The sequence below is a fragment of the Hemitrygon akajei genome, chromosome 16 (genome assembly GCF_048418815.1).
Source record: "Hemitrygon akajei chromosome 16, sHemAka1.3, whole genome shotgun sequence".
Taxonomy (NCBI): Eukaryota; Metazoa; Chordata; class Chondrichthyes; order Myliobatiformes; family Dasyatidae; genus Hemitrygon; species Hemitrygon akajei.
In genome coordinates this window covers 10,403,385-10,430,544 of record NC_133139.1, presented here as the reverse complement: position 1 = coordinate 10,430,544, position 27,160 = coordinate 10,403,385, and the positions used below count along the sequence as shown (strand labels likewise).

Sequence of the window (27,160 nt, the reverse complement as noted above, 5' to 3'; positions counted from 1 at the left end):
CCTACACAAACTTTTGTCATCTGCCCTGTCCCACTCCCTAATAGGAGATCTAGTCTCACAACCCTCTCGTTGGGACTTCTATATAATGATTAAGGAAACTTTCCTGAAGACATTTGACAAACTCTTTCCCATCAGTCCTTTTACAATATGGGAGTCCCAGTCAATTTCTGGAAAGTTAAAATCAGCTACAATCACAACCTTGTGTTTCTTGCAACATCTGTGATCTCTCTACAAATTTGTTCCTCTAGATCCCGCAGACAGTTGGGTGGTGTATAATATAATCCCATTAACATGGTGATACCTTTCTTATTCCTCACTTCTACCAATTAAGTAAAGTTCAAAGTAAAATTTATTATTAGAGTACATATATGTCACCACATACAACCTAAGATATTCCTGTGGGCATACTCAGCAAATCTATAGAAGAGTAGCTGTAAACAGAATCAATGAAAGAACAAATAGAGCAGAGAAGACAACAAACTTTGCAAATGTTCACAAAGGAACTTGCAAATATTTACTTTTTTTCATTTCTACAATATCCATCTTCCCTGGTGGATGAAAGTGATCCAATTTTTTTATGTTTTCAAAGCAAAAATGGGAACGAAGAAAAATTGGCAGAGCTTTAAAGAGACTTTTTAAAACAAAGATGTTTTAATTATTTAAATGCAAAGATAGCTGAAAGATTACTGGACACCCAGTTATGTCCTCTAATCATGATGGATTAATACCAAATTATGAGGGACATAGATAGGGTAGATTAGAAGAAACTTATACATTTAGAATAAATGCTTAAAACCAGAGGCACAGGTTAGGATAATGGGTAAGACACTTGTGGGGGAATGTCTTTTGGTTTCTCTGAGAGGATGGTTGTGATCTGGGACACACTGAGTTGGTAATTGAACAAGGTACACTCAGAACACATCAGGAGTACTGTATCTGGACAATGACTTGATTTGCCAAGGTACGTAAGGCTGTTAAATAGGATTATTATAGATAAATACACACAAAATGCTGGAGGAAGGCGGCGGTTTAGGCAGCATCTATAGAAAGGAACAGAGAGTCGATATTTCAGACCAAGACCTTTCAACAGGACTAGAAAGGAAGGGGGAAGAAGCCAGATAAGTTGGGGGGTAAGAGAAGGAGTACAGGCTGGCATGTGGTATGTGAAGCCAGGTCTCAGCCCAAAACGTCGACTGTTTATTCTTCTCCATAGATGCTGCCTGACCTGCTGAGTTCCTCCAGCATTTTTGTGCATGTTGCTCTGGTTTTCCAGCAATCGCAGAATCTCTCATATTTATTATTATAGATAAGCCCTCCATGGCCAGTGGGCCAAAGGGCTTGTTTCTGTTCTGTATGATCACATGACTTTATAACAGAGGTAGTCATGCAATTACTAATAAGGGTTTTCCCTTCTCCAGCTGTGAAGTTTGGTCGGATGTCCAAAAAGCAACGTGACAGTCTCTATGCAGAGGTTCAGAAACATCAACAGCATCAAGAACAGCTGGCAACCAAGGAAGACTCTGAGGGCCTTGCACGAGGCTACCCAAACAGCGTCAGTAGTGGACTCGGAGATCTGGATGAGATCAGCAGCACCTTCTCAGAAGGGCTCCTGTTTGACTTTCCGCTGACCCCTGACGGAGGAAGCAATTTTTATAATTTTGATATTTCAGCCTCCGCTGAGCCTTCTCCTGATCAGTCTGCCATGGATGTAAATGAAATTAAACATATAAAGCAGGAGTCCATATATGAAATAATGCTGGAACCCAGTTTGTTCCCATACCCCTCTCCAGAGAATAGTTCACTGGCCAGTGAAATTTCAATGGCAGAGATAGGTATGTATTACTTAATAAATCGGTAGGTAGAGTGTGGAGTTCTTAAAACTTGTTCTCCATAAAATTTCCACAGAAGAATAACAGATACAAGTCCTGGTAAAAGGACCCAGCCCAAAATGTTGACTGATTATTCATTTCCATAGATGATGCCTGACCTGCCGAGATCCTACATACATTTTGAATGTGTTACTCTGGATTTTCAGCATCTGGAGAATCTCTTGTGTGTAAATTATTATAGATGAGGTTTCAGATTTAGATTTAATTATCACATGCACATTGAATCGAACGGTGCAATGCGTCATTTGCATTTAAAAACCCACACACCTAAGGATATTATAGGGGTGACCTGCAGTGTTGCTACAAATTCTGTCACCAACATAGCATGCCCACCATGCTGGGCAGAACAACACAGAACATACAGTGAAACAAGCCCCATTCCTGCCACCCACCCACTCACACACATACAGTCCTCCTACTCCAGGAAAGACAGTCCTCTTTCGGCTTCCAGCAGACTCTTGGATTCACAGACACTGGGCCCTGACTTCATCCCAGTGGACTCAGAGATTCACCGACCCAGGCTCCAGTCATTGGGCCTTGACTTCTGATTGACTTTTGGGCTTCGATTTGGAGCTCTGATCAATCTTGGAGGCTATTGGGTCCAGTTTAGTTCTCCATCCATTGATATTCCAGACCTTTTTCATTTTGTTACCTACATTCACGCACTTAAAGATTAGCTTTATTTGTGGCATGTACATTGAAACGTACAGTGAAGCACATCATTTCAAATCATGTATGTGTTAGGGGCATATTGCAAGTGTCGCCATGTTTCCGGTGCCAGTGTTCCATGCTCACAATTTATTAACCCTAACCTGTATGTTTTGGAATGTGGGAGGAAACTGAAGCACCAGGAGGAAACCCACATAGTCACAGGGAGAACATACAAACTCCTTATGACCACAGCAGAAATGAACCCCAATCTTGCAGCAGGCCCTTCAGACTACACATGACCTATATCCCTCTCTTTCTGCTTATGTGCCTCTCTAAGTAACCTCTTGAAAATCACTGTCATTTCTGCTTCCACTACCATCCCTGGCAAGGCGATCCAGCATCCACCATACTCCTTGTAAAATAAATAAATAATCAACCCAACTCATGCTTTACCTTGAAATTTTTTCCCTCTTGCCTTAAAGTCCTCTAGTGTTCAAGTCCTGGTTATGCAACCACTTACACCAGGCAGACAGTCTCTGAAGAGTGACTGGGGTCGCTAGTCTTGTAAAGACACTGCCCAGAAGAAGGCAATGGCAAATTATTTCTGTAGAAAAATTTGCCAAAAATGTGACCGCCTAGGTAATATGGCATAGCACGTAACAAATGAATGAGATGCATTGCAGAATAGGCCCTTCTGGCCCAGTGAACTGCACTGCCTAGCAATGCATCTATTTAACTCTAGTCCAATCACAGGACAACTTGCAATAACCAGTTAACCTACTAACTGGTACTTTGTATTGTGGGAGGAATCCCATGTGCTGATAGGAAGGACACACAAACTTTCATACAGAGGATGCTGGAATTGAACTTGGACACCCTGAGCTGTAATAGTGTCATGCTAACTTCTACAAATGTTATAAATTGCCACAAGGTCTCCCCTCAGCCATGCCAGAGAGAACAATCCAAGTTTGTCCAACCTATTTGACCTTCTTAGAGCTGGTCGTCTCTAATCCAGGCAGCATCCTGAAAAACCTCTTTTGCATCCTGTCCAAAGCCTCCACATCCATCCTGTAATGGGGCGACCAGAATTGTACACAATACTCCAAGTGCTGCTGAATGAAAGTTTAATACAACTGCATCATGCTTTCCTAACTCTTATGCTCTTCACCTGTAGTGATGAAGGAAGTGTGGCATATGTCTTCAGTACATCTTGTGATTTTTAAACTTCATCCCTCAAATAATTTGAAAGGGAGGAGACAAGCTTACTTAAAACTGTAAGATATAGGAGCAGAATTAGGCCATTGAGCCCATTGAGTCTGTCCTGTCATTTCATCATGGCTGATCCATTTCCCTCTCTGCCCCAATCTGCTGCCTTCTCCTCGTAACCCTTCATACCCTGACTAATCAAGAATCTATCAACCTCTTACCCAATGACTTGACCTCCACAGCTACAGCAATGAATTCCACAGATTCAACACTCTTAGGCTAAAGAAATTTTACCTCATCTCCATTCTCAATGGACACCCCTCTATTCTGAGGCTGTGCATTCTGGTCCTAGACTTTCCCACTACAGGAAGCATCCTCTCTATATTCTCTCTATTGAGGCCTTTTAGTATTTGATAGTTTTCAATGAGATCTCACCAGTTCTTCTGGACTCCAGAGCCATCAGGCTTGTAATTATTATTCAGTAACAATAATGTTCAATACACACTGTTACAAAGTTTTTGATTACAAACTTACTTTGAAAATTTGTAATTATGAAAATTTCACAATGGTATGTATTTGATATCATTGGTTTCACGGACGCAAAATATCCAGTGTCATATCTGTGAAGCCCACGGTTCAGATTCTTACTTCTCCAGCCCTTAACCTCCAGCCACTAATCACCTCCCAGCTACTTACTTCATTTCCCCCCTCACCCACCCACCTGGCTTCACCTATCATTTCCTAGCTTGCCCTTCCTCTCCCCCACCTTCTTAATCTGGCATCTTCCCCCTTCCTCTCCAGTCCTGAGGAAGGGTCTCAGCCCAAAATATCGAATGTTAATTCCTTTTCATAGATGCTGCCTGACCTGATGAATTCCTCCAGTATTTTGTGTGTTACTCAGAGAGCAATGGTTGGTTATTCACGGTTAATCCCACATTTTTCTCCCTCTCTCCTTCCATCTAATGTTTCGTTCCCTCTCGTTATTTCAATTTGTCTGCATAAATAAACCTATAATTCCAAATCTTTTCTAAATCATCTTGGTTATGAAGGTAGCTTTCTTGGTTGTCCTGTTTGTTCAGGACTTCGGAGGCTCATTTCATTAACTCAACTGTTGTCAGCTTGTACTGGTGCCAATTTAGAGTTATAGAGAGCTACTGTGCAGAAACAGGCCCTTTGGCCCATCTAACATGTCCTGAACTATTACTTTGCTTAGTCCCATTGAGTTGCATCTGGACCGTACTCCTCCCATCCTTAAAATTATTCAAACTTCTTTATACATTGAAACCGAACTCACATCCACCACTTCCACTGGCAGCTCATTTCACACACTCACCACACTGAGTGAAAAAGTTCCCCCTCATGTTCCTCTTAAACATTTCACATTTCATCCTTAACCCATGACCTCTAATTCTAGTCTCACCCCATCTCAATGGAAAAAGCCTATTTGCATTTACCCAATCTATACCCCTCATAATTTTATATACCTCTATCAAATCTCCCCTCATTCTCCTATGCCCTAGGGAATAAAGTCCTAGCGTATTCAACCTTTCCCTATAACTCAGGCTCCCAGGTCCTGGCAACATCCTTGTAAATTTTCTCTGCACTCTTTCAATCTTATTGATAGCTTTCCTGTAGGTGGGTGACCAGAAATGCACACAGTACTCCAAATAAAACCTCAACAACATCTTATACAACTTCATCATAACATCTCATCTTTTGTGGGCAATTTTGTTTTGAACATAAAGAGTGTAGGAGCAAGTCCAATGGTAGAGGCAGAATATGACAGATTTAGAAACAAGAACCTATAAATTAAGTTTGCAATTTATAAGCTAAGAAACTAAGATCTGTAGAAATAAATCTCATTAATTTGGCAGCCTTGAACCCAGACCTTTGTACTCCCTCTTTAAATCCTGCTTGCTCTTTCATTCAGATCGAATATCACAGAACGTGGTGGAATCCCACCTAGAGACTTGCCAGTACACTGTTGAGGAGTTGAAGCAGCTTGCCTGGCAGTTGTATACACAGGAAGAGATAAGGAACTTTCAAAATAAGGTACAATTTAAACCCATTTGAGGAGACCTGCTGTCAAAAAACATATTGAAACCAGTTGGTTGATAGACAAGCTCTCCTCGCTAGTTATTTTGATTTATCTTTGCTCTTGAAAAATTAATTTAAAAATAACAATCTCCAAATTAAATAGTTCCACTAAACCAGGATGAGAATGTTTAAAAAAAGACAATACAATAAGAAAGAAAATTCCTTTGAGATTTTATTTGCCATTTTAATCTTTGATTGCCAGCTGTATCTTTCTACTTTCCCAGTCAACCTGGGAAGAAGTTTGCCTCAGCCACTGCATTACTATGGTTGGTGTTGTGTCTAACATATTTACCCGATTATGAAACCCATGGAATTTTTGTCCAGGCCCTCCCCTAGTACGGGTGCTCCACAAGCGAAGCTACTCCCCAGCTTACAAACACCTGACTTGTGTACAGCCTGTGCACACGAACGAATGCTTGGGGGAACAGTGGGCCAGATTTCCCAGCAGGTATATTCTGCCGGTTGGTAACTCGGTTAATGGTCCCATTTCTGACTCGTGGACCATCCAGGTTACAAGCAGTTTGCAGGAATCTTGCCATGAAATACACACAGTTCACTGCATGGATTGACAACAACTTTGATACCATTGATAGATCTCTGCAGATTGGGGATGTTGGATTAGTAAACGAATCTGGCACTAAGGTAGATGAGCAGCCATGATTGTATTGAAGTGTAGAGCCGACACAAGAGACTAGAGTACGTGCCTCTGCTTCTATTTTATTTTAATTAGAGATACAGCTCAGTTACAGACCCTTCCAGCCCAATAAGCCCACACTATCCAAGTACACCCTAGTAACCAATTAACCTACGAACCCTGTACATCTTTGGAATATAGGAGGAACCCCATGTGGTTACAGGGAGAATGTACAAAAACTGATTACAGACAAGGGCGGGAATTGAACGCCAGTAGCTCGTGCTATAATAACGTTGTGCTAACTACTATGCTACCATGCTACCCTGATCTTAAGATAGTTCCTGTAAAGCCTTTGGGTATTTTCATGGTGTTTCAAATAGTGCCCAGGACTGGAATTGCTTTATTATTGTCAAATGTACTGAAGAACAGTGAAAAGGTTGTCTCATACACAGTACATACAGATCCATTCATTACACAGTGCTTCAAAGTAAATTAATAGCAGAATGCAGAAAAAGGTGCAACAGCTACAGAGAAAGTGCAGTGCAGGTAGACAGTGAGGTGCCAAGGCCATAACAAGGTAGATTGTGAGATCTGAATCTATTTTATTGTACAAGGGGATCATTGAATGGCCTTATAACAGTGGGGTAGACGTTGTCCTTGAGGTTGGCAGTATGTATTTTCAGGCATTTGGATCTTCTGCCTGTTGGGAGGGAGGGGAGGAGAGAATGTCTACGGGTGAGGTCTTTGATTATGCTGGCTGCTTTACCAAGGCAGCAAGAAGTGTAGCCAGAGTCCGTGGAGGGGAGGCTGATTTCTGTAATGTGCTGAGCTGCATTCACAACCCTCTCATTTCTTGCAGTCACTGAGGCTGATCATCCAGGCCTTGTGTTATGTGATGGGTTTGTGAACTAAATCTGCAAAAAGCAATGTGGAAGTGTCTTCTGTGCTGTGCATTCACTCTGGCCCTTTGCTTCAACAGTCCTGTGAGGCCATGTGGCAACAGTGTGCGATCCAAGTTACAGATGCTATCCAGTACGTGGTGGAGTTTGCCAAGCGGATCAGTGGTTTTATGGATCTGTGTCAGAACGATCAGATCATTCTCCTTAAAGCAGGTAGAGATTAACCCCACTCTGATTTTCTAACAGCAGCCAGACAATGACAACTTTGATCAAGGAAAATGGCATGTGAGCACTTCAGCAGAACTATTCAAGTACTGTCATAAAGTGATAAAGGAAATAGCAATGTATCTAAGAGTCTTGGTGAGTCTGAAGGCTCTCTAATAGCTATCTCAAAAACCTAAAATAAAGAGAACTTCTGTCAGCAACTATTAATCAGTGGCATAAGTTGAACTACCTTCTGATTCTGTATAACTGAATATATTGTGAGCAGTTTAGGGCCCCTAATCTGAGAAAGGAGCTGCTGGATTGGAGAGGGCCAGAGAAAGGTCACGAGTATGAAGCTGGCAGTAAGGTAGATGAGCAGCCATGATTGTATTGAAGTGTAGAGCCGACACAAGAGACTAGAGTACATGCCTCTGCTTCTATTTTATATTAATTAGAGATACAAGCCCACACTGCCCAAATACAGCCAAGTGACCAATTAACCTACTAATCCCATAAATCTTTGAGAAGGAATATAGGAGGAAGCTGAGCACCCAGAGGAACCCCATGTGGTTATGGTGAGAATGTATAAGCTCCTTATAGGTAAGGGAGGGAATTGAACCCGGGTCACTGATCCTGTAATTGTGTTGTGCTAACCACTATGCTATCATATCTTATCTTACCTTATCTTAAGATAGTTTCTGTAAAGACTTTGGACATTTTCATGGCATTTCAACTAGTTCCCAGGGCTGGAATTGGCTTATAATCAGTGGGATAAGTTGAACTATCTTCTGATTCTGTGTAACTGACTACATTGTGAGCAGATTAAGACCCCTCATCTAAGAGAGGAGGTGCTGGAATTGGAGAGGGCCAGAGAAAGGTCATAAGAATGGCTCCAGGAATGAAAGTTAATGTATGGGAAGAATTTGATGGCTTTGGGCCTGTACTCGCTGGAGTTGAGAAGAATGAGGGAGGATCTCATTGAAAACTATAGAATATTGAAAAGCCTAGATGAAATGGACATGCAGAAGATGTTTCCTATAGTGATGAGGATTAGGACCAGAGGGCATGGCCTCAAAACACAAAGACATCCTTTCAGAACAGAGATGAGGAGGAATTTCTTTAGCCAGAGTGTGGTGAGTCCATGGAAATCATTGTACAGACAGCTGTAGAGGCCAAGTCATTGGAGATATTCAAAGTGGAGGCTGATATGTTCCTGATTAGTCAGGACATCCAAAGTTCCAAGGAGAAGATAAGAGAATGGGGTTGAGAAAGATGATTAATCAGCCGTGATCCAATAATAGTCAATGGGCTGAATGGCCCAATTTTGCTCCAATGTCTTACAGTCTTATGGACTAATTCTTAGAAATATATTTTCTGTTGGAGCCAAATATATAACACAGGAGAATTAGCATGCTATAGTCTGCCTTTGAAACTTAATAACATCAGTTGCATGAATTTCATTACCAGAGTTCTATATGCGGACCTATATCTACCGATTGAGGGTACATTTCCAGGCAGTAGTCAGCAGTACGAAAATATTCCCAAGAAGTTCTTTACATTTTTATTATAGGTTTATGAACTTTATTTGTAGCTTTACTTCTGATGTTGAAGTGGAAAGAAGAGATATGTTCTATGCATCGAAGTTGAAAGAGAAGACAATTGTAGCTAAAATGAAGACATTCCACTGAATACATTTGCTTTAGTTTACAGAAATATTCTAAATACTCTACGTGGCCTGTAAGTAGCATGTATGTTGAGAAATACCAATGTAGCTGTATGGTAACTTTTGAAAAGTTGCATAATTTTAATTTTTTAATTTTTTTTTTCTAATTTTTAATTTTTTTTAGTAACAGTGTCCTATACAGATTCTGGTAATGACTCTGCATAGTCTAATGTAGGTTTTCTCAACTGGCGTTCCACGGAGGTCGCTAGGGATTCCGTGAGAGATTGTGATTTTTAAAAAAACATAATTTTTTTGAGCACTCACAGTGGTGGGCAGTGACTGAGCAGCCCTATTGGCAGTCTCAGCCCAGTATGGCAGTGCGCAGAAGGACCGTGTTTATTTGGTTGAGTCCATTCTCAGTTTTTGGCAGGAGATAGGGGAGGCAGTTGATAATTGGTGAGCACTGTATTGCGTGGAGGAGAGGATAGTAGGCTGATGAGGAGCATGAAGTGCATTTTCCGAGCATTGAGCTGTGATGTCAGCCTCTCCCTCCCGAATTACCTCCCCTAACTTCCCCTTTCACGCCACTGACTGATTTATGGGGGCAAACAAACTACCAGTGTCATAGGAAACTGGAGGGAAATTTTCATTCTAAAGACAGTCCAGTGTATTGATTTTTGAAGAGGAGGTCTGAGATGTAAGATTCTGTGCCTAGGCCTACAGACAATTTGGATAAGGTTAGTGATGAGAATTACAATTTTTTGAGTCATTTCATTGCACTGGTGCAACAATGGACACAAAAAAGTCAGTCTTTACAATGAAAGCTACTCACCTATGGGTTTTACATGGACTGGTAATCCAAGTTGTCCTATTCCATTGTGCCTAGTCTGTGGCAAACAACTTACAGATATAACAATGGCTCCAGCAAAATTGAAAAGGCACTTAACTACAAATCACAGCCATATGACACGTAAAAGTGCTGATTATTTTAAATGACTATTGGAATCTTTAAACAAGCAGATTAAAGCTTTTGAAAATAAAGTCACAGTCAGTAAAAGGATAGATTCAGGAAACAAGCTATTTAGTAGCTTTAAGACCAGTTCACTAGAGAATGTTAAAAAAAAACTGTGTGAAAGCCTAGGCAAAGAGCACACCAATCTCCTGCTACATACAGAAATCGAGTGGTTTAGCAGAGCAACAGGGTGTTTGACCTGAAAGGTGAATTGCGGGAGTACTTTCAAGAAAGTGGTAGGCCAAATTTTGTTGAGTGCTTTGAAGATGGAGAATGTGTTCAGAGACTACCCTACTTAAAAGGCATATTTCATCATATGAACCAGTTGAACAAGTTTCTGCAAGGCCCTAGAGAAAATGTTTTGACTTCCAAGTGGCAAGATTCTTAGATTTAAAGGAAACTGAATCTTTGGAACATTCATGTTGCAAAAGGAAATCTTGAAATGCTTCCACTGCTGCTTGGGCTTGAGAGTTAGGAAGGATATCAGAAAGTCTCGAGTCTTATTGAAAACCACCAAGAAGAACTGCAAAACAAAATTGAACAGTATTTTTCCTCATTTTCAACACAAGTGTATGACTGGGTGAGGGACCCTTTCTCTGGATCTTCTGCTCAGCCTGAGAACTTGACTTTGAGAGGAGATGAAGAACTTTGTGAGCTGCACTCAAGATGAGATTTACTGACCTGCCCCTGGACAAGTTCTGGATTTCTGTGAAAGAAGAGTATCCTACCATTCATAGGAAAGTAATGAACATTTTGCTGCAGTTTTCAACTTCTTACATGTATGAGCAAGCTTTTTCTAGGTTAACAAGCATCAAGAGGAAGGATAGAAATCACTTCATTTCTGTTGGGTGAAATCTGTGTGTGTTTATCTCATGTCTGAAACAGAATTGAGAAATTTATTTATGTTTGCCTTATGAGTTTTTAAATTTTGTGAAAGAGAAAGAAAGAGATTAATTTCAAGAAAGGTAAGCTAAAAATTCATTTTCTGCTTAAAAGAGCATTGACAATTATTTTTGGATTATTACATCTACAACTTACTGATCATGCTAACGTACCATGAGCTGTAGATATAATAATTTTTATACAGGAGTTCCCTGAGACCTAAAAATTATTTCAAGGGTTCATCCAGGGCAAAAAGTTTGAGAATTAATGACTATATGTGATTCTCCCCACACCTGCCACTTTCTGCACAGCTGCTCAGCCCAGTCCCTGTTTTTATTACAAAATAAGTCACTTATATGAACGGTGAATAACGAAGGTTAATCAGGCTTGATTTCACCAGTATAAAAGTGGTGTACACTGGGTGTAAAACCAGTGTGGCAGCTGATCTTTTGCTTCACTGTGGGGTAGGGTGGATTACAACTACCCCCAGTACAGTTTATAATATCTTCCAACCCACCAATTCTCCAGTATAAAAGATTTAAAAGATGAGCTTTATTTATCATATGTACTTTAAAACATACAATGAATTGTGTCGTTTGTGTCAAATCAAATCAGCCAGGATTGTGCTGGCCAACCTGAAGTGTTGTACACTTCTCCATCAACATAGCAAGGACTCTACAAATCATGTTTTCATTATTATTTATTACTAAATTAAGTATTTGTTAGTATTATGTTTTATTTTTGTATTGCACAGTTTGTCATCTTTTGCACACTGGTTGTTTATCCATCTTTGTGTAATTTTTCTTTGATCCTGTTGTGCTTCTTTGTGTCTACTGTGAACAACCACAAGAAAATGAATCTCAGGTCAGATGCTGTATGCGATGACATATACATATTTTGATAATAAATTGACTTTGAACTTTGAACATAGCATGCCCATAACTCACTAACCCTAACTGTCTTTGGAATGTGGGAGGAAACCAGAGCACCAGGAGGAAACCCACATGGTCACAAGAAGAATGTACAACTTCCTTACTGGCAGCGGTGGTAATTGAACCCCAATCGAAGATTGCTGGCGATGTAAAGTGATGCACGGACGGCTACAAATGACACTCCTTTGTATAATCTTTCATGACTGTTATAATGCCAGGGAACACCATAAAAGAAAGGTTGCATGTTGAGCTTTGATAGAAAACTACAGTGTAATCTTTAACTTGAACCATGTTTTTCCTATTGAAATAAAGCATCTTTTGTTTCATATTTTGGATGTTCAGCTTGGTATGCCAGTGTTAATTGGATTGAGTCACTGGGGAGGATCCAGAGGTAATCATGAGAATGATCTTGGGAATGAAAGGGTTAACATATGAGGAGCATTTGATGGTTTTGGGTCTGTACTCACTGGAGGAGTTTAGAAGAATCAGGAGGGATCTCGTTGAAACTTATCGAATATTGAACGTCCTAGATAAAGTGCATGTGGAGAGGATGTTTCCTATAGTAGGGGTATCTAGGACCAGAGGTCACAGCCTCAGAATACAGTAGAAGGACATCCCTTTAGAAACAAAGATGGGGAGGAATTTCATTGGCCAGAGGAGGGTGAATCTGTGGAATTTGTTGACCCAGACAGCTGTGGAGGCCAAGTCATTGGTTATATTTAAAGGGGAGATTGATAGGTTCATGATTAATTGTTGTTGTTGTTAATTGCTGTGGAGTCATCCTCGACTCATGGCAACCCTGTGGATAGTTGCCCTTAGTGAGTTTTGATTTTCACAGGCAGCTCATTGTTGATAATGTTACATTCATAGCTGTCCTTATTGTGTCCATCTACCTGATTGGCGGCCTTCCTTTCTTCCGTTGTCCTTCCACCTTGCTGAGCATGATATCCTTTTCATGATTTGTAAGGGCATGAGAAGTTACAGAAAAAGCAGGAGAATGGGGTTGAGTGGGATAATATATCAGCCATAATGGAATGCTGGAGCAGACTCGATGGGCTGAATGGTCTAATTCTGCTCCTATGTCCTACGATCTTAATCCAGATGTGAAATTTACTAGTTGTGCAACAAATAATTGGTTGAGAGTTGATCTGCGCAAATTTTCTGATATGATTTTTTGTCTTCTCATCTTAGGTTGCCTTGAGGTGTTGTTGGTACGAATGTGCCGAGCCTATAACCCTATGAACAACACGTTGTTTTTCGAAGGAAAGTATGGAAGCACACAGATCTTCAAGTCATTGGGTAAGACTTTGTAACTATGAAAATCAGATATCAGAAGGAAATGCACCTGGCCTAGAAATTTTTTGACAAATCTGCTAAGAATATTAATATTTATTACTGTCACATGCACCAAGATAGAATGAAAAGCTTGCCCTGCATACTGTTTATACAGCATTGAGAAGACTAAGATAAAACAATAACAATGCAGAATAAAGTGTAAAAGTGACCAAAAGAATGCAGTGCAGGTAAATAATAAAATCCAAGATCATAATGAGGTAGATCATGAAGCCAAGAAGTGCATTTAAGAGTTTAAAAACATGGGGTCAAAGCAGTGTTTGAGCCTGATGGAATGTGCTTTCAGGCTTTTGTATCTTCTGCCCAGTGGGAGAGTAGAAAAGAGAAAATGTCTGGGGTGGATGGGGATTTGATTATGCTGTCTGCTTTACTGAGGCAGTGAGAAGCTTAGACAAAATCCATGGAAGTGAGGCTGTTGTGTCCACAATTCTCTGCAGTTTCTTATGGTTATGTGCAGAGCAGTTGCCATACCAAACTTTCTAATGTGCATGAATAAAGATTGGCAAGAGTCGACGGGAACGTGTTGAATTTCTTTAGCCACCTGGGGAAGTAGGGGTGTTGGTGAGCTTCCTTGGCCATGACATCAATGCATATGATGGGCAAGGACACAGTCCCATTTGTTTTATCATGAAGATGATGTGTATCATCACTGTTCAGAATCTAACTGGTAATTGGTTTATACAGATCAAATCATTACACCATATATCGAGCTTGAATAAAGTAAAACAATAACAAAGCAGATAAAGTGTAAAATCTACTGAAAAAGTACAGTGCAGGTAAACAATAAAGCACAAGATCATAACAGGTAGATTGTGAAGTCAATAGTCCCATCTTATTGAGTAAGAGTCTGATAACAATGGGATAGACGCTGTATTGTTGTTGCATGTACCACAATACAGTGAAAAACTATTGTCTCCATCCTATCCAACAGATCATTCCATACACAACTCCATTAATGCAGGTCAAAAGAATGTAGTGTTACACTTAGAGATAAAGTGCAGTGCAGGTAGACAAAGTGCAAAGGTCATGGTGAAAATCAGAATCAGATTTATTATGACTGAAAGTCATAATAGCTAAGGGGCCTAAGACTTTTGCTCAGTACTGTAGTAATTTTATGTATTGCACTGTATTGCTGCGGCAAAATTAAAACGTTTCATGACATACGTGAGTGATGATAAACCTGATTCTGATACAGATCTCTATTGTGGACTGTGAGTGGGAAGGAGGCAGGGAAAGGGGAATTATGGTTGGGAAAAGAGGAAGGGAGAGGGGAGGGAGTGGGACGCACCAGAGAGACATTTTGTAATGATCAGTAACCAATTGTTTGGAATCAAATGATCTTGCCTGGTGTCTTAGGGCTGGGTATGTCTGCACCCGCGCCTCCCCCTCTGCTCCTACCAGATTTACAAACCGGCTCTCTACTTCACCTTGGCAAATACAGTATACAGTGCAAAGGTTTTAGGCATTTTAGCTATATATATATATGTCATGAAATGTGTTGTTTTGTAGCAACAGTACAGTGGAATGCATAAATATACTATAAATTGTAACAAGAGATATATATATATTCTAAAATGAAATAAGTAGTGCAAAAATATGAAGTAGTGTTCATGGGTTCATTGTCTGTTCAGAAATCTGATGGTGGTGGGGAAGACACTGTTCCTAAATCATTTAGTGTGTGTCTTCTGGCTCCTGTACCTCCTCCCTGATGGTAGCAATAAGAAGAGGGCATGTCCTCGATGTTGGATGTTCATAATGATGGATTCTACCTTTTTGAGCCATCGCATTTTGAAGGTGTACAGCTGTACTTAGTGGTAGGGAGATTAGTGTTCATGACAGAGCTAGCTGAGTTTGCAACTTTCTGCAGCTTTTTCCGATTCTGTGCAGTGGCTCCTCCATGTCAGATGGTGATGCAGCCCGTTAGAATGTACATCTGTAGAAATGTGCTAGACTCTTTGGTGGCATACCAAATCTCCTCACACTTGTAATGAAATATAGCCCCTGTCGTAATTGTATCAATATGTTGGCCCCAGGATAAATCTTCAAAGATATAGATCGAAAGATCAAGATTTCATCTTTATCAAATAAGAGGTCTGTCCAAGAGTCTGATAACAGTGGAATATTTCTGAATTTTCTGCCTGAAAGGAGACGGAAGAAGAGAGAATGGCTGGGGTGGGAGGGGTCTTTGATTAAGATGGCTGCTTTCCTGAGGCAGCGGAAAGTGCAGACAGACTCAGTGGAGGGGAAGCTGGTTTTTGTGATCGACTGGGCTCGTTCACAATTCACTGCAGTTTCTTGTGGTCTTGTGAAGAGCAGTTACTATACCAATCCATGAGGGTGCATCTCTGTAAGGGTCATCTATTTCAATTTAATTTCATTTCACATGTTCCTGTAAATAGATTTACAGTATTTCTAATTTCTTCTCTTCAGGCTGTGATGACTTTATCAGTGTTGTTTTTGAATTCGCTAAAAGCTTGTGCTGTCTGCATTTGACTGAGGAAGAGATTGCGTTGTTCACAGCCGGCATCTTATTGTCACCAGGTGTGTACGCTAAATACTTCAGCACCATTCCAGGATCTGCAAGTCAGCTCCTGTTTGTAAAATCAAAAACCACAGGAGATTCTGCAGATGCTGGAAATCTAGAGCAACACACACACACAAAATGCTGGAGGCACTCAGCAGATCAGGCAGCATTAATGGAGAGGAATAAAGAGTTGATGTTTCAGGCCAAGATCCTTTATCAGTACAATGAAGGGTCTCAGGCTGAAATATCGACTCTTCATTCTTTTTCATTGATGCTACCTGACCTGTATTTCGTGTGTGTTAATAAAATGTTGAATGTGCAGTGATGTAGAAGTTAATGCCAACAGTTGGCTTCCTTTCCATGGTTCCCCATTTAACATTTAGTCATAGAGTCATTCAGTGTGGAAACAGGCCTTTTGGCCCAACTGGTTCATGCTAACCCAGCTCGAACCACTTGCCAGCATTTGATTCATGACTTGGTAAACATTTCCAATCCATGTACCTGTCCAACTGTCTCTTACCATATGTTATTTTACCTGCCACATAGGCAGTTCCTTACACAAAGATATCACCCTTTGTGTGGAAAAAAAAAGTGCCCCTCAAGTTCCTCTTAAATCTTTCTGCACTCACCTTAAGTCCATGCTCTCTTGTTTTTGACCCTTTAGCTCTGGGGAAAAAGACAGAGTGCTCAAAGTTAAGCCAAAATACTTTATGAAGGGAAAGTAAGTAGTACTAGGTGGAAGGAAGACGAGCAGGTGTAATGCAGCCAAATTTTATGTACTTCCTCATGGCCATTCTCCATGTGGTTGGATTGTTCATTAATCACTGTACTCTGGGTTAAGTGTAGGTTACTTATTCCAGAATGGAGTAATCAATGGAAGCAGATGCAATGGTGATTTTAAAAGGCTTTTAGACATCTGATTATGGAGGGATGTGGATCATGTACAAGCTGTTTAATTTGGCATAGTGTATGGTAGAGGTATTGTGGGCGGAAGGGCCTGTTCCTGTGCAGTAGTGTTCTATGTGCGCCTTATCTTAGGATGTGAGAAGGAAACTTTTAAAAGACATTCGGACAAGTATATGGAAAGGAAATGTTTAGAGCAGGGGTTCCCAACCTTTTTTATGTCATGGACCAATACCATTAAGCAAGGGGGATGTGGACCCCAGGTTAGGAACCCCTCATTGAAAGGGATATGGCCAAATGCACGCAAATAGGAGGAAACAGGAGGAAGCCTTGGTTGAGATGGCCGAAGAGCCTGTTTCCACTCTGTATAACTCTGACACTGTAATCAAGCACCTGAGAATATTTGCCATTGTCGTTCAAAGCCCACTTTGCGGATTGATTATGGGCCACAATTCCTGAATCCAGTAACATTTCACTCCATTGAGGTCTTGCCTCCATTAGTAATACATTCCTTCGTCCTTCAGAAACAAGCCTTTTGGCCCTGTTATTCTGCCTAGTCCCATCGACTTGCACTCAGACCCTAGCCCTCCATACCCCTCCCTTTCACATATCTACATGAAGATGTTGCCCTTAAGTATGTAATCTTTCACTCTTAACCCATGACCTGTAGTTCTGGTCTCACCCAACCTCAGTGGAAAAAGCCTTCTTGCCTTTACCCTATCTGCATACAGCACAGAAACACAGCCTTCTGCCCATTCTGTCTATTCAAACCGTTTTGCCCTTCTATGCTAATTTTGGACCATATCCTTCCGTGTCTTGCAATGTCCAGATGTATAAAACCAGAATATCCAGTTTGTGATTAAATATTTAAATTGAAAACCGAGGGGAAAGATTTGCATAGTCATTTTTGCATTCATTTTCATCACTTCTGGCGTGCATTCTAACCAATGGTGGAGTCATCCTCAATAGAGTCATTGTTGCCACGTAGCAGCTAGTTTCCATGAAGCAAGTTACTGCAGACATCGTGTCATCATGACCAAATAAGATTTTTCAGAGTCATATTTATTATCATTGACATTGCAGCTGTACAGCACAAAATAAAAAAATACTGTAAGTACCATATGAGAGAGAGAGAGAAAAATAGAGAGAGCATGAAAGAGAGAAAGAGAGCGGAATAGTAAGTTAATGTTCAGAAATCCAAAGGCAGAGGGAAGAAGCTTTTAAAATGTACTAGAGTATAATTGCCTAAGAATTAGTTTAATGTGTGATATTAAAAAGGGCTGGCTGGTGGTGAAGTGGCATCAGCTCTGGACTTCAAGGCAGATGGTCCTGAGTTCAAACCCAGTCGGGTCCCAGCCCGGGCAGCAGCAGTATCTGTGCGGAAGAAAGGCCTGGCAATCTACTTCCATATCCTGCCATGAAAACCCTGTGGACCCTATAGTCCATAAGGGCAAGAAGAGTCGGACTCAACTTAATGACTAAACAACAACAATAAAAAGGAAAACTTGTTCAACACCAGTTGGGGTTATGACCAAAAAATTCTGGTGATGTGGGCTGGTATTTAATGTTTCCTAATAAAATGTAATTAGACATCAATGAGTGATTATCAGAGAGGGGTGGGTGGGTGGGCAGCATGCCTCAAAGGGCCAGAAGGGCCTATTCCACGCCATATCTCAATAAATAGATAAATGACTAGATGAAGGGCAGCACGTTGGTGTGTCAGGTAGTACACTGCTCCCTCACAGCTCCAGTGACCCAGATTCAATCCTGATCTCCAAAACTGCCTGTGTGGAGTTTCCCGGTTCTTCCTTTGATTGTATGGCTGCCCTCTGGTGCTCTAGTGCCCCCCCCCCCCCCACTCCACATCCTGATGATATTCGGGTCGGTAGAGAGACATTCATTTAGAACAGATGAGGAATTTCTTCAGCCAGAGAGGGTGAAACTGTAGAATTCATTGCCACAAGCTGTGGAGGCCAAGTCATTAGGTATATTTAAGGCAGAGGTTGATAGATTCTTGATTAGTTTGGGCACAAAGGAATATGGAGAGAAGGCAGGAGACTGGAGTTAAGAGGGGAAAGGATCAACCATGATGAAATGATGGAGCAGATTCGATGAGCCAACTGGTCTAATTCTGCTCCTATATCTTAAGGTCTTATGCCCACAACTTACTAACCCTAACTCCTACTAGTTTGGAATGTGGGGAGAAAAACACTGTAAGGAGTTTGTACTTTCTCACCGTGATCATGTGGGTTTCCTCTGGGTGCTCCAGTTTCTTCCCGTTGTCCAAAGACATATGGTTGGTAGGTTAATTGGTCATTGTAAATTGTCCTCGTGGTTAGGTGAGGGTTAAATTGTGGGATTGCTGAGTGGTGTGGCTCAAATGGCTGGAAGGGCTATTCCACACTGTATCTCATAAAAATAAATAGATAAATAACCCAGAGCATGCGGCAGAAACTCAGTCACAGGGAGAATGTACATAGTTCTTACACACAGCAGCGGGAACTGAACCCCTGTCACTCATCGCTAAAGCGTTACACTAATTACAATGCTGCTGCGCCCCCCCCCTATTATTATTATCGCTATTATACTGTCTAAACAGAACAGAACAGAAAAATACAGTACAGTACAGGCCCTTCAGCCCACGATATTGTGCCAACTCCTTGATCAATCTAACACTTCCATCCTTCATAGTCCATACTCTTCCATTTTTCCTTCATCCATGTGCCTATCTAAGTCTGACTCTGTGAGACTAAAATGCTTTTCCAATCTGTAACTTTTCCCAGCGCTGTTTGTTTATGGAATAACTTAAAACCTGTCTCCGCAGATCGACCATGGCTGACAGAAGCTAGAAAAATTAAGAAGCTGCAGGACAAGATTTATGAGGCATTGCAACATGTCATTCAAAAAAATCACTTGGATGATGACAAGTTATCAAAGGTAAATACCAATGTGTTGGCTTAAGTGTAGAGTTAGGTGGTCTGTGCTGAGAACATTAGCTTCATTTGTCACATATACCTTGATATATACCGTGAAATGTAGCATTTATGTCAAAGCAAAGATCGTGCTGAGAGCAGCCCATGTGTCACTACACTTCCAAAACCAACATTGCATGTCTTTGGAATGTGGGAGGAAACCAGAGCACCCAGAAGAAGCCCACAAGGCCACAGGGAGAATATACAAACTCTTTAAAGGCGACTGCCATGCCACCCTGAAATATAAAGACAAAAATTGGTAGCACTTTATTTGTTCGTTTATTTAGTGATACTGCACAGAGTAGACCCTACTGGCTCTTTGAGCCACACTGCCCCAGCAACCCCACAACCCCGATTAATTCTAGCCTAATCACGGGATAATTTACAATGACCAATTAATGGTACATCTCTGGGCTTGTGGGAGGAAACCAGAGCACCCATACATTCCACATGGAGATGCCTTACAGAACAGCGCTGGAATTGCACTCCGAACTCCGGAAAGCCCTGAGCTGTAATAGCATCATGCGAACCACTACACTACCGTGGCTTTGGGGGCAATCAGCCACAGATAAACCATACAGCACATCACTGAGGTGAAATGGGCACCACAACAAAAACCATCAGAGGAGCAAATCAGGGATCTTTGCTGAGAACAGCAAAACTGGAAGCAGAAAGAGGCTAATTTTGCCTTTTTTTTAAAAGATTACCATTATTTGTCACATGTACATTGAAAAGTACAGTGAACCGCATTGTTAGCACTATATTCCGTCATTTATTTATTGGGATGCAGCATGAAATAGGCCCTTCTTGCTACGTGGCTCAGTAATTCCCCCCCCCCCCCCCCAGTTTTAAGCCTAGCCTGATCACTGGAAAATTAAAATAACCAGTTAACCTACTAACTCTTGCATTTTCGGACTGTGGGAAGAAACCAGAGGAGCTGGAGGAAACCCATGGTATCACAGCGAATGTACAAACCCCTTACAGGCAGCGGCAGAATTGAACCTGGGTCGGCTGTGCTGTAAAGTGTTGTTCTAACCATTACGCTGCTGTACCACCCGAAACAGTCCAAGCCACTCACAAGTGTCACCAATACCATGTCCTCTATTCACTGTCCCTAACCCGTACAACTTGGAATGTGCAAGGAAACTGAAGCACCTGGAGGAACCACCACACTACCGTGCCACCCCATCAAATTAGTGAGGATTTTCCTGGTCAGCCCACAAGCATCACCATGCTTTCAGCACCCACATAGCATGTCCACAGCTCACTAACCACTGTGTTGTGACGTTTTTCCTTCGCAGGTGTTTTTGCTTTCACTTGTATCTGCCAACGTTTGAAGGATTTGTTACCCTGTCAACTTTGATGTGCAGCCAAACACAGTAATTCCCCCTATTCTCTCCATCGCCCTCATTTGTCACTCAAGTCACCTTGGTGTTCTTGATGAAGGATCCTCCAAATATTGACTGTTCCTCTCCCCACAGGTGCTGATCAACCTGATGAGAGATTTTATTAAGCTCTTTGCAATTTCTGGACCCCAATTTACCTTTGGCTCTTTCCACCCATGCTCACCTGGCTCATCAACCTTACCCAGACTGCCCATTGCATCTGCTGTTACGCCCAAGTTTTTGACTCCCTTGCCAGGACACTTCCAATTCTCCGATAATCCTCAGTTCCATCTCCATGCATCCCTCCCCACCATCCTGCATCTGCCACTCACCCTTACCACAGGTATTTCACTGGATACCACCCAAAGTTCCAGGTCTTTAATGACTCCATCCAGCCACACAGAGATTCCAGCCAGGCCCATAACCTGCCTCCCATCCCTTACCCCTTCAAGACAACTTGTTATGAAAGAAAGCTGTAGGGCTAAGTGGGCGAGAAGGGTTAGATTGACATTGGAGTAGGTTAAAAGGTGAAGAAAGCATTGTGGACAAAAGGTCCTCTGCTGTTCTGTGTTCCAAAGAGATCAGCTTTATTTGTTATAAATACATTGAAACATACTGTAAAATGTATCATTTGCATTAATAGCCCATACAGTCCAAGGGTAAGCCGTATCTCTCCCTCTCCCTCTCCTTCCTCCCCTCTCCCTCCTCCCCCTCCCTCTCCCCCTCCCCCCCTTCCTCTCCCCTCCCCCTCTTCCTCTCCCCCTCCCCCCTTCCTCTCCTCCCCCTCCCCCTCTCCCCCTCTCCCCTCTATCCCTCCCTCTCTCCCTCCCCCTTACCCCTCTCCCTCCCCTTCCCTCCCTCTCTCTCTCTCTCTCTTCCCCCCCCCCCCCGTTGTGTAAATGTTCTTTGAGTTCCACACTGCCATGGGGAGATTGTATACAATACGGTGAAATATGGTGTTTGAGTTAACAACCAACATGACCTAATGATGTGCTGGGGGCAGTCCACAAGTGCAACCACACATTCTGTACCAACATAGTATGTCCACCATGTCCAGCAGAACAACAGCAGGTAATTAAGCCCCTGTCCTTCCTCCCATCCACCTACTCACACACATAGTTATTTTTATTCAGAATTGAATTGTTAGCTGTTATCATTCTTAAGTGAAGTCAGGGAAAAGGATTTTGGATAAACTTGTTATCCCTCAACTCAGTGCCGTCTTTTCCTCCGACACAGCTGATCTCCAAGTTATCCATGCTGAAGTCCGTATGCAACCTTCATGTGGACAAGCTGCAGCTCTTCAAGCTTCTACATCCACAGACGGTGCACAACTTCCCGCCACTCTACAAGGAAGTGTTCAGCACAGAAATGCAGTATCCGGACTCCTCCAACAGCTAAACACGACGTTTCCAAAGTGAAAAAGGAATGGATTCCAATCCTCTATCACCAGTTGCAATAGCACTAGAATGAATGTACTGCACTTAATGTTGTTTCATCATTAACAGTCGAAAGAATGTAAATAATTGGATACTGAGTAGTGGAAAAATCCTTGTGCATGGCAATTAAAAGCAGCTCCATTGTGATCATGGACCAGAACTCAAGGCTCTCCTTCCAAGGCTCTTTATATAAAATCTGTTTCTGTCAGTAAAAAAAAGAACAGTGAAGTAAAGGAGTATAGATAGTATTTTATCTGTAATGCAAACCTATATATTTTATTAAGGTTGTTTCTTTTGACACTGAATACTCAGTGATTTCAGAGTTGTTCTTGTGGTCCATTGTTTCAGGTTAGATTTTCTTTTCCCTGAACGTTTCCTCAGCATTACTGCATCAAAACGATTTGAAAGAGTGGGTCAAAATCTCTTGCAATGAATTCTCAATAGTGCTGAAGATAGTGATTTTAAAAACTCTGAAATCCTATACAAGTAAATGTCTGTGTGTTTATACTATTACTATATATCTTTAGGCTAATGGTCAATAAGATGCCTGCATGTAATAATAGCTAAAAGTTATGGTACCCATTAGCACTCTGACTGTGTTAGTGGCCAGTAGTCGTAGCTTGGCATTGCATTTAAATTTATCCTTAAGACAAAAATCTGGTGTTTCCCACAAAAAGGCTAGATAGTCTGAAAGGTGCAGAAGCACATTAGACATTTAAGGATTGCAGTTTCTATCTTTTACTACTAACAAGCCTGTTTTTCTTTTTCTAGGTTATGTGAACCTGAAGAGCCCAGAATAAAATGGGGGAAAGTAGACAGATACAATTGCTGGATAAGTTTTTCTCTGAACCTTATTGAAAAATGACTCCAATTAGCAGAAAATGACACGAGTTAACCAGAGCAATACACACAAAATGCTGGAGGAACTCAGCAGATCAGGCAACATATTTGGAAATGAATAAACAGTCAACGTTTTGGGCCGAGGTCCTTTAGGACTGAAATATCAACTGTTTATTCATTTCTATGGATGCTGCTTGACCTGCTGACTTCCTCCTGCATTTTGTGTGTGTTGCTCTGGATTTCCAACATCTGCAGAACTTCTCGTGTTTATTAGTTAACCCACATTGTATTTGCCCCTAGCAAACTAAAGACTAACAAGAAGAAGCATTAATAGTGGACTCACAGCCTCACAAACATCCCTAAATTTAGCAACACACACAAAGTGCTGGAGGAACTCAGCAGATCAGACAACATCTATGGAAATGACTTACCTAAACCATCACCTCTATTGGGGCATTGGCTGCTGACAAAAGCTCGCCAGAGTCCTCTGTCCTGGTTAAGTCCTTCAAGGTGTCCCCAAGTGTAACTCATTTGCTCCTTCCTCTCCCGTGGATGAGGTCTTTGGAGTTTCTGTTGGTGTTTATTTAGCTCTGGGTTTTTAAGAGGATGGGGTTGCTAGCTCCATACCCAACCCTCCTCCTTTTGGCTGGGCTTTGGACCATCCATGGTGGAGTTGGGGAAATTAGTAGATTAATAATAGATCCGTAGATGCTGCCTGACCTGCTGAATTCCTCCATCGTTTTGTGTGTGTTGCTCTGAATTTCCAAAGTTTGCAGAGTCCCTTGTGTTTAAAATTAGCAATGTGGTTTTTCCCCATTGGAGGTCCATATCATCCATTCCCACCAATAATATCCACATACCAAAAAAAGTTTCTGAATATTATTTACACATCATTGATGATCTTTTATAGATCTTTTCAACCCTTAATTTCTTTTTGACAAGTAACAGTGAGTAGAGCATTACAAATCATAATATTTCTACAAAGTTTGTGAGACCTTTACTCCTTGAAGTAGAAGCAATTCAACATCCTCACCATGTTTCAAATTTTACAATTACAATATTTAATTTTGTGTAGCTAGTAAATAATTTCTCCATTGCTGGTGTCTTATGAGGGAACAATATTTAACCTATTTTAAAAATTATTTATTAATTTAATTACGGTATAAAACTTTACACATGGTGGCATCTTTTCATTTTAAATAGAATTTGAAGGTTTGGGGAAGAATAATTTTAAAAATCTATTCTATCAAAGAAGAAGTTGCAAATGTGTTATGTAAGTGCAGTTTGAACATAAAGGTGGAGGTCCGTAGTAAGTTAATTGTGCAGTGGAAGTTAGATGAAATGGGAGGTATAAATCCTCTGTATAAACCCCAGTCAGTGAGGAAATCACTTGGTACAATCCCCATGAGCGACATTGCTGATGTTTGATGTGCTCTCTCTCAGTGGCTCTGTAAGTGTACGCAGCAAATGGACAGTGCATGACTGAACCCAGGTTTGATTGTCTGTAGTCCACTGTCACCCAGGGCTGCATAAAGACTCGCAACAGTTGAAAGCAATGCCCTGGACTTTCAGGTGAATGGCCAAGATGCTGACTTGTGGTTCATTGAAAACCGTGTTGTGTGTAGAGCCCCTCAGAATCTGGAGTACAGGTTCGGACACACAGAACACTCGTTTTGGTGAAGTGCTAGAGAACTTCTGGAACTTCAATCTGACAACAGGGCAAGTGATAAAGAGCAGTATAAGAGTTGAGAAGAAAAGTGAAAAAGATGAGAATCTAGAAAAACAATGAAAGAGCATTTACGAATGCAACTCCTGAGATAGTAGGTAGCATTATATTAGGATTTCTGACCCCCCCTCTCATTCAGTGCAACTAATTGGCAATTTTAACATAATTATGGATTATAGACATGGACACCCAAAGACTGCTTTTGCCTTTTAACTGGGTGTACACTTAAAAGAAAACTTCTGCAATAACAAAGTATTATTTTTCACAAAGTTCAGATGTTTCGACATGGGTAAGTGAAGGATCTGTTTGTTGAATTCCAGATTTTAAGCACTTTCTTCTTTGTTTTATATATTAAAAAATTTCTTTATGAAATATTCATTAGATATAGCTGCGCTTTAGATCTTCTGGCTCATTGATGTGTCTTATATATTCGTTTCAACAACTTCACCTGCAGCGCAGGGAGCGGCTTCTGCTTGGAAACAGAAGAATATAATTAGCCTGTATTTTGCATATCTGCTTAGCAAAAATGTGTATTCAAAAATATTCTGCTGGGATTCAAAAGGCTGATCCGTTCCTTATAGGATATGCTTCAGCTCTATAATAAAGTAGCATCTGACACCACTTAAAAATAAATTTAAACTTACACTGTGTGTATTATTCTTGTGAATGTCGTGGAAGAAATGAAGTGAAGGAGCGCCCAGCTTTGCTGCTCTTTCAGCAATATGGTGAAATATGCTTTCTCCGGCACATTTATTGACAAAACAATATTTGTTATATAGTTTAGAAAGTCATTTTGATGTTTTTTTTGGTCTGTATCGTTAAACTGTAATTCTATTTTTTTTAAAAAAAGAACGAAATACTTATATAAATGTAAGATGAGAAGAATAGAAAGATTTTTTAAAAAGCCTTATCTGGATTTCAATGACAAACAAATTCTTATTTTAATATATTGTGAATTTAAGAATGATTGGGATAGCAATTAGTGAGTCAATATAGATGCATAATGTAAAGGATGTGTATATGAACCACATTAAAATTATATATTATATGAATATGGGTAATTATTAGATGTTTTGTTCAGCTTTATTATCTAATGTGACAAGTATTATAATGTCTGTGATGTTAAAGAGTGAAATTGGCCACAATACTCAGGAGAACGGTATGTTATGTTGGTGCTGGAATGTGTGGCAACACTTGTGAGCTGCCCCCAGCACATCCTTGTGTTGGTTGTTAACACAAACGACATATTTCACTGTATGTTTTGATGTACATGTGATAAATAAACTTGAATCTTGAGGAGAAAATCTTTACAATGGACAGTAAAACTCTGATAGTCCAACATGCTAGAGACTTTACTAATGCCTGATTTGTTGATTTTTCCAGACTGTTAGATGTTACACTAACACATTATTAAGTCACTTATTAAATGTTTTATTTTGTTGAGATCTTCCGGCCCTTCAAGCTGTGCTGACAGCAACCCCCAATTTTAATCGTAGCCTAATCACAAGTCAATTTACAATGACCTATTAACCTAGCAGCCGGTACACCTTTGGACTGTGGCGGGGGAAACTCTTGTGGTCACGGGGAGAATGTAGAAGCTTACAGGCAGTGGCTGGGTTGCCTGTACTGTAAAACATTGCACTAACCACTTGACTACCGTGTCACTTACAGACTATTATAATAACTTTTCCAGTAAACCCAATAAGTTTAAAGGGACTGAGGTAAATGGGATGTGGTCAGTTTCAAGACAGCCTGGAAAATGGGAGTCTATAGAGTGATTATAGTACAGGAATAGGCTATTCAGCCCAGCTAGTCTATGCTAGCCAAGAAGTCCTTCAAAACTAGTCCCACTTGGCCCATATCCCACTGAACATTCCTTATCCATGTACCTGTCCAAGAGCTTTATAAATATGTGTTAATGTACCTGCTTCAACCACTTCCTCTGGTAGCTC

The 27,160-nt window shown here is 40.9% G+C and overlaps 1 protein-coding gene across 1 annotated transcript in view; it reads left to right on the top strand.

The window, feature by feature from the left end:
• LOC140739748 (nuclear receptor ROR-beta-like) overlaps positions 1–26,512 on the top strand; it is a 122,720-nt gene extending 96,208 nt beyond the window's left edge. Inside the window, exons 4-10 of the mRNA XM_073068224.1 lie at positions 1,419–1,832; positions 5,677–5,798; positions 7,457–7,589; positions 13,261–13,368; positions 15,853–15,963; positions 19,674–19,786; positions 22,443–26,512. Of these exons, the coding sequence (XP_072924325.1) occupies positions 1,419–1,832; positions 5,677–5,798; positions 7,457–7,589; positions 13,261–13,368; positions 15,853–15,963; positions 19,674–19,786; positions 22,443–22,604 (1,163 nt within the window). The 3' untranslated portion in view covers positions 22,605–26,512. The remainder of the gene's footprint in view (positions 1–1,418; positions 1,833–5,676; positions 5,799–7,456; positions 7,590–13,260; positions 13,369–15,852; positions 15,964–19,673; positions 19,787–22,442) is intronic.
• The last annotated feature ends 648 nt before the right edge of the window (positions 26,513–27,160 follow it).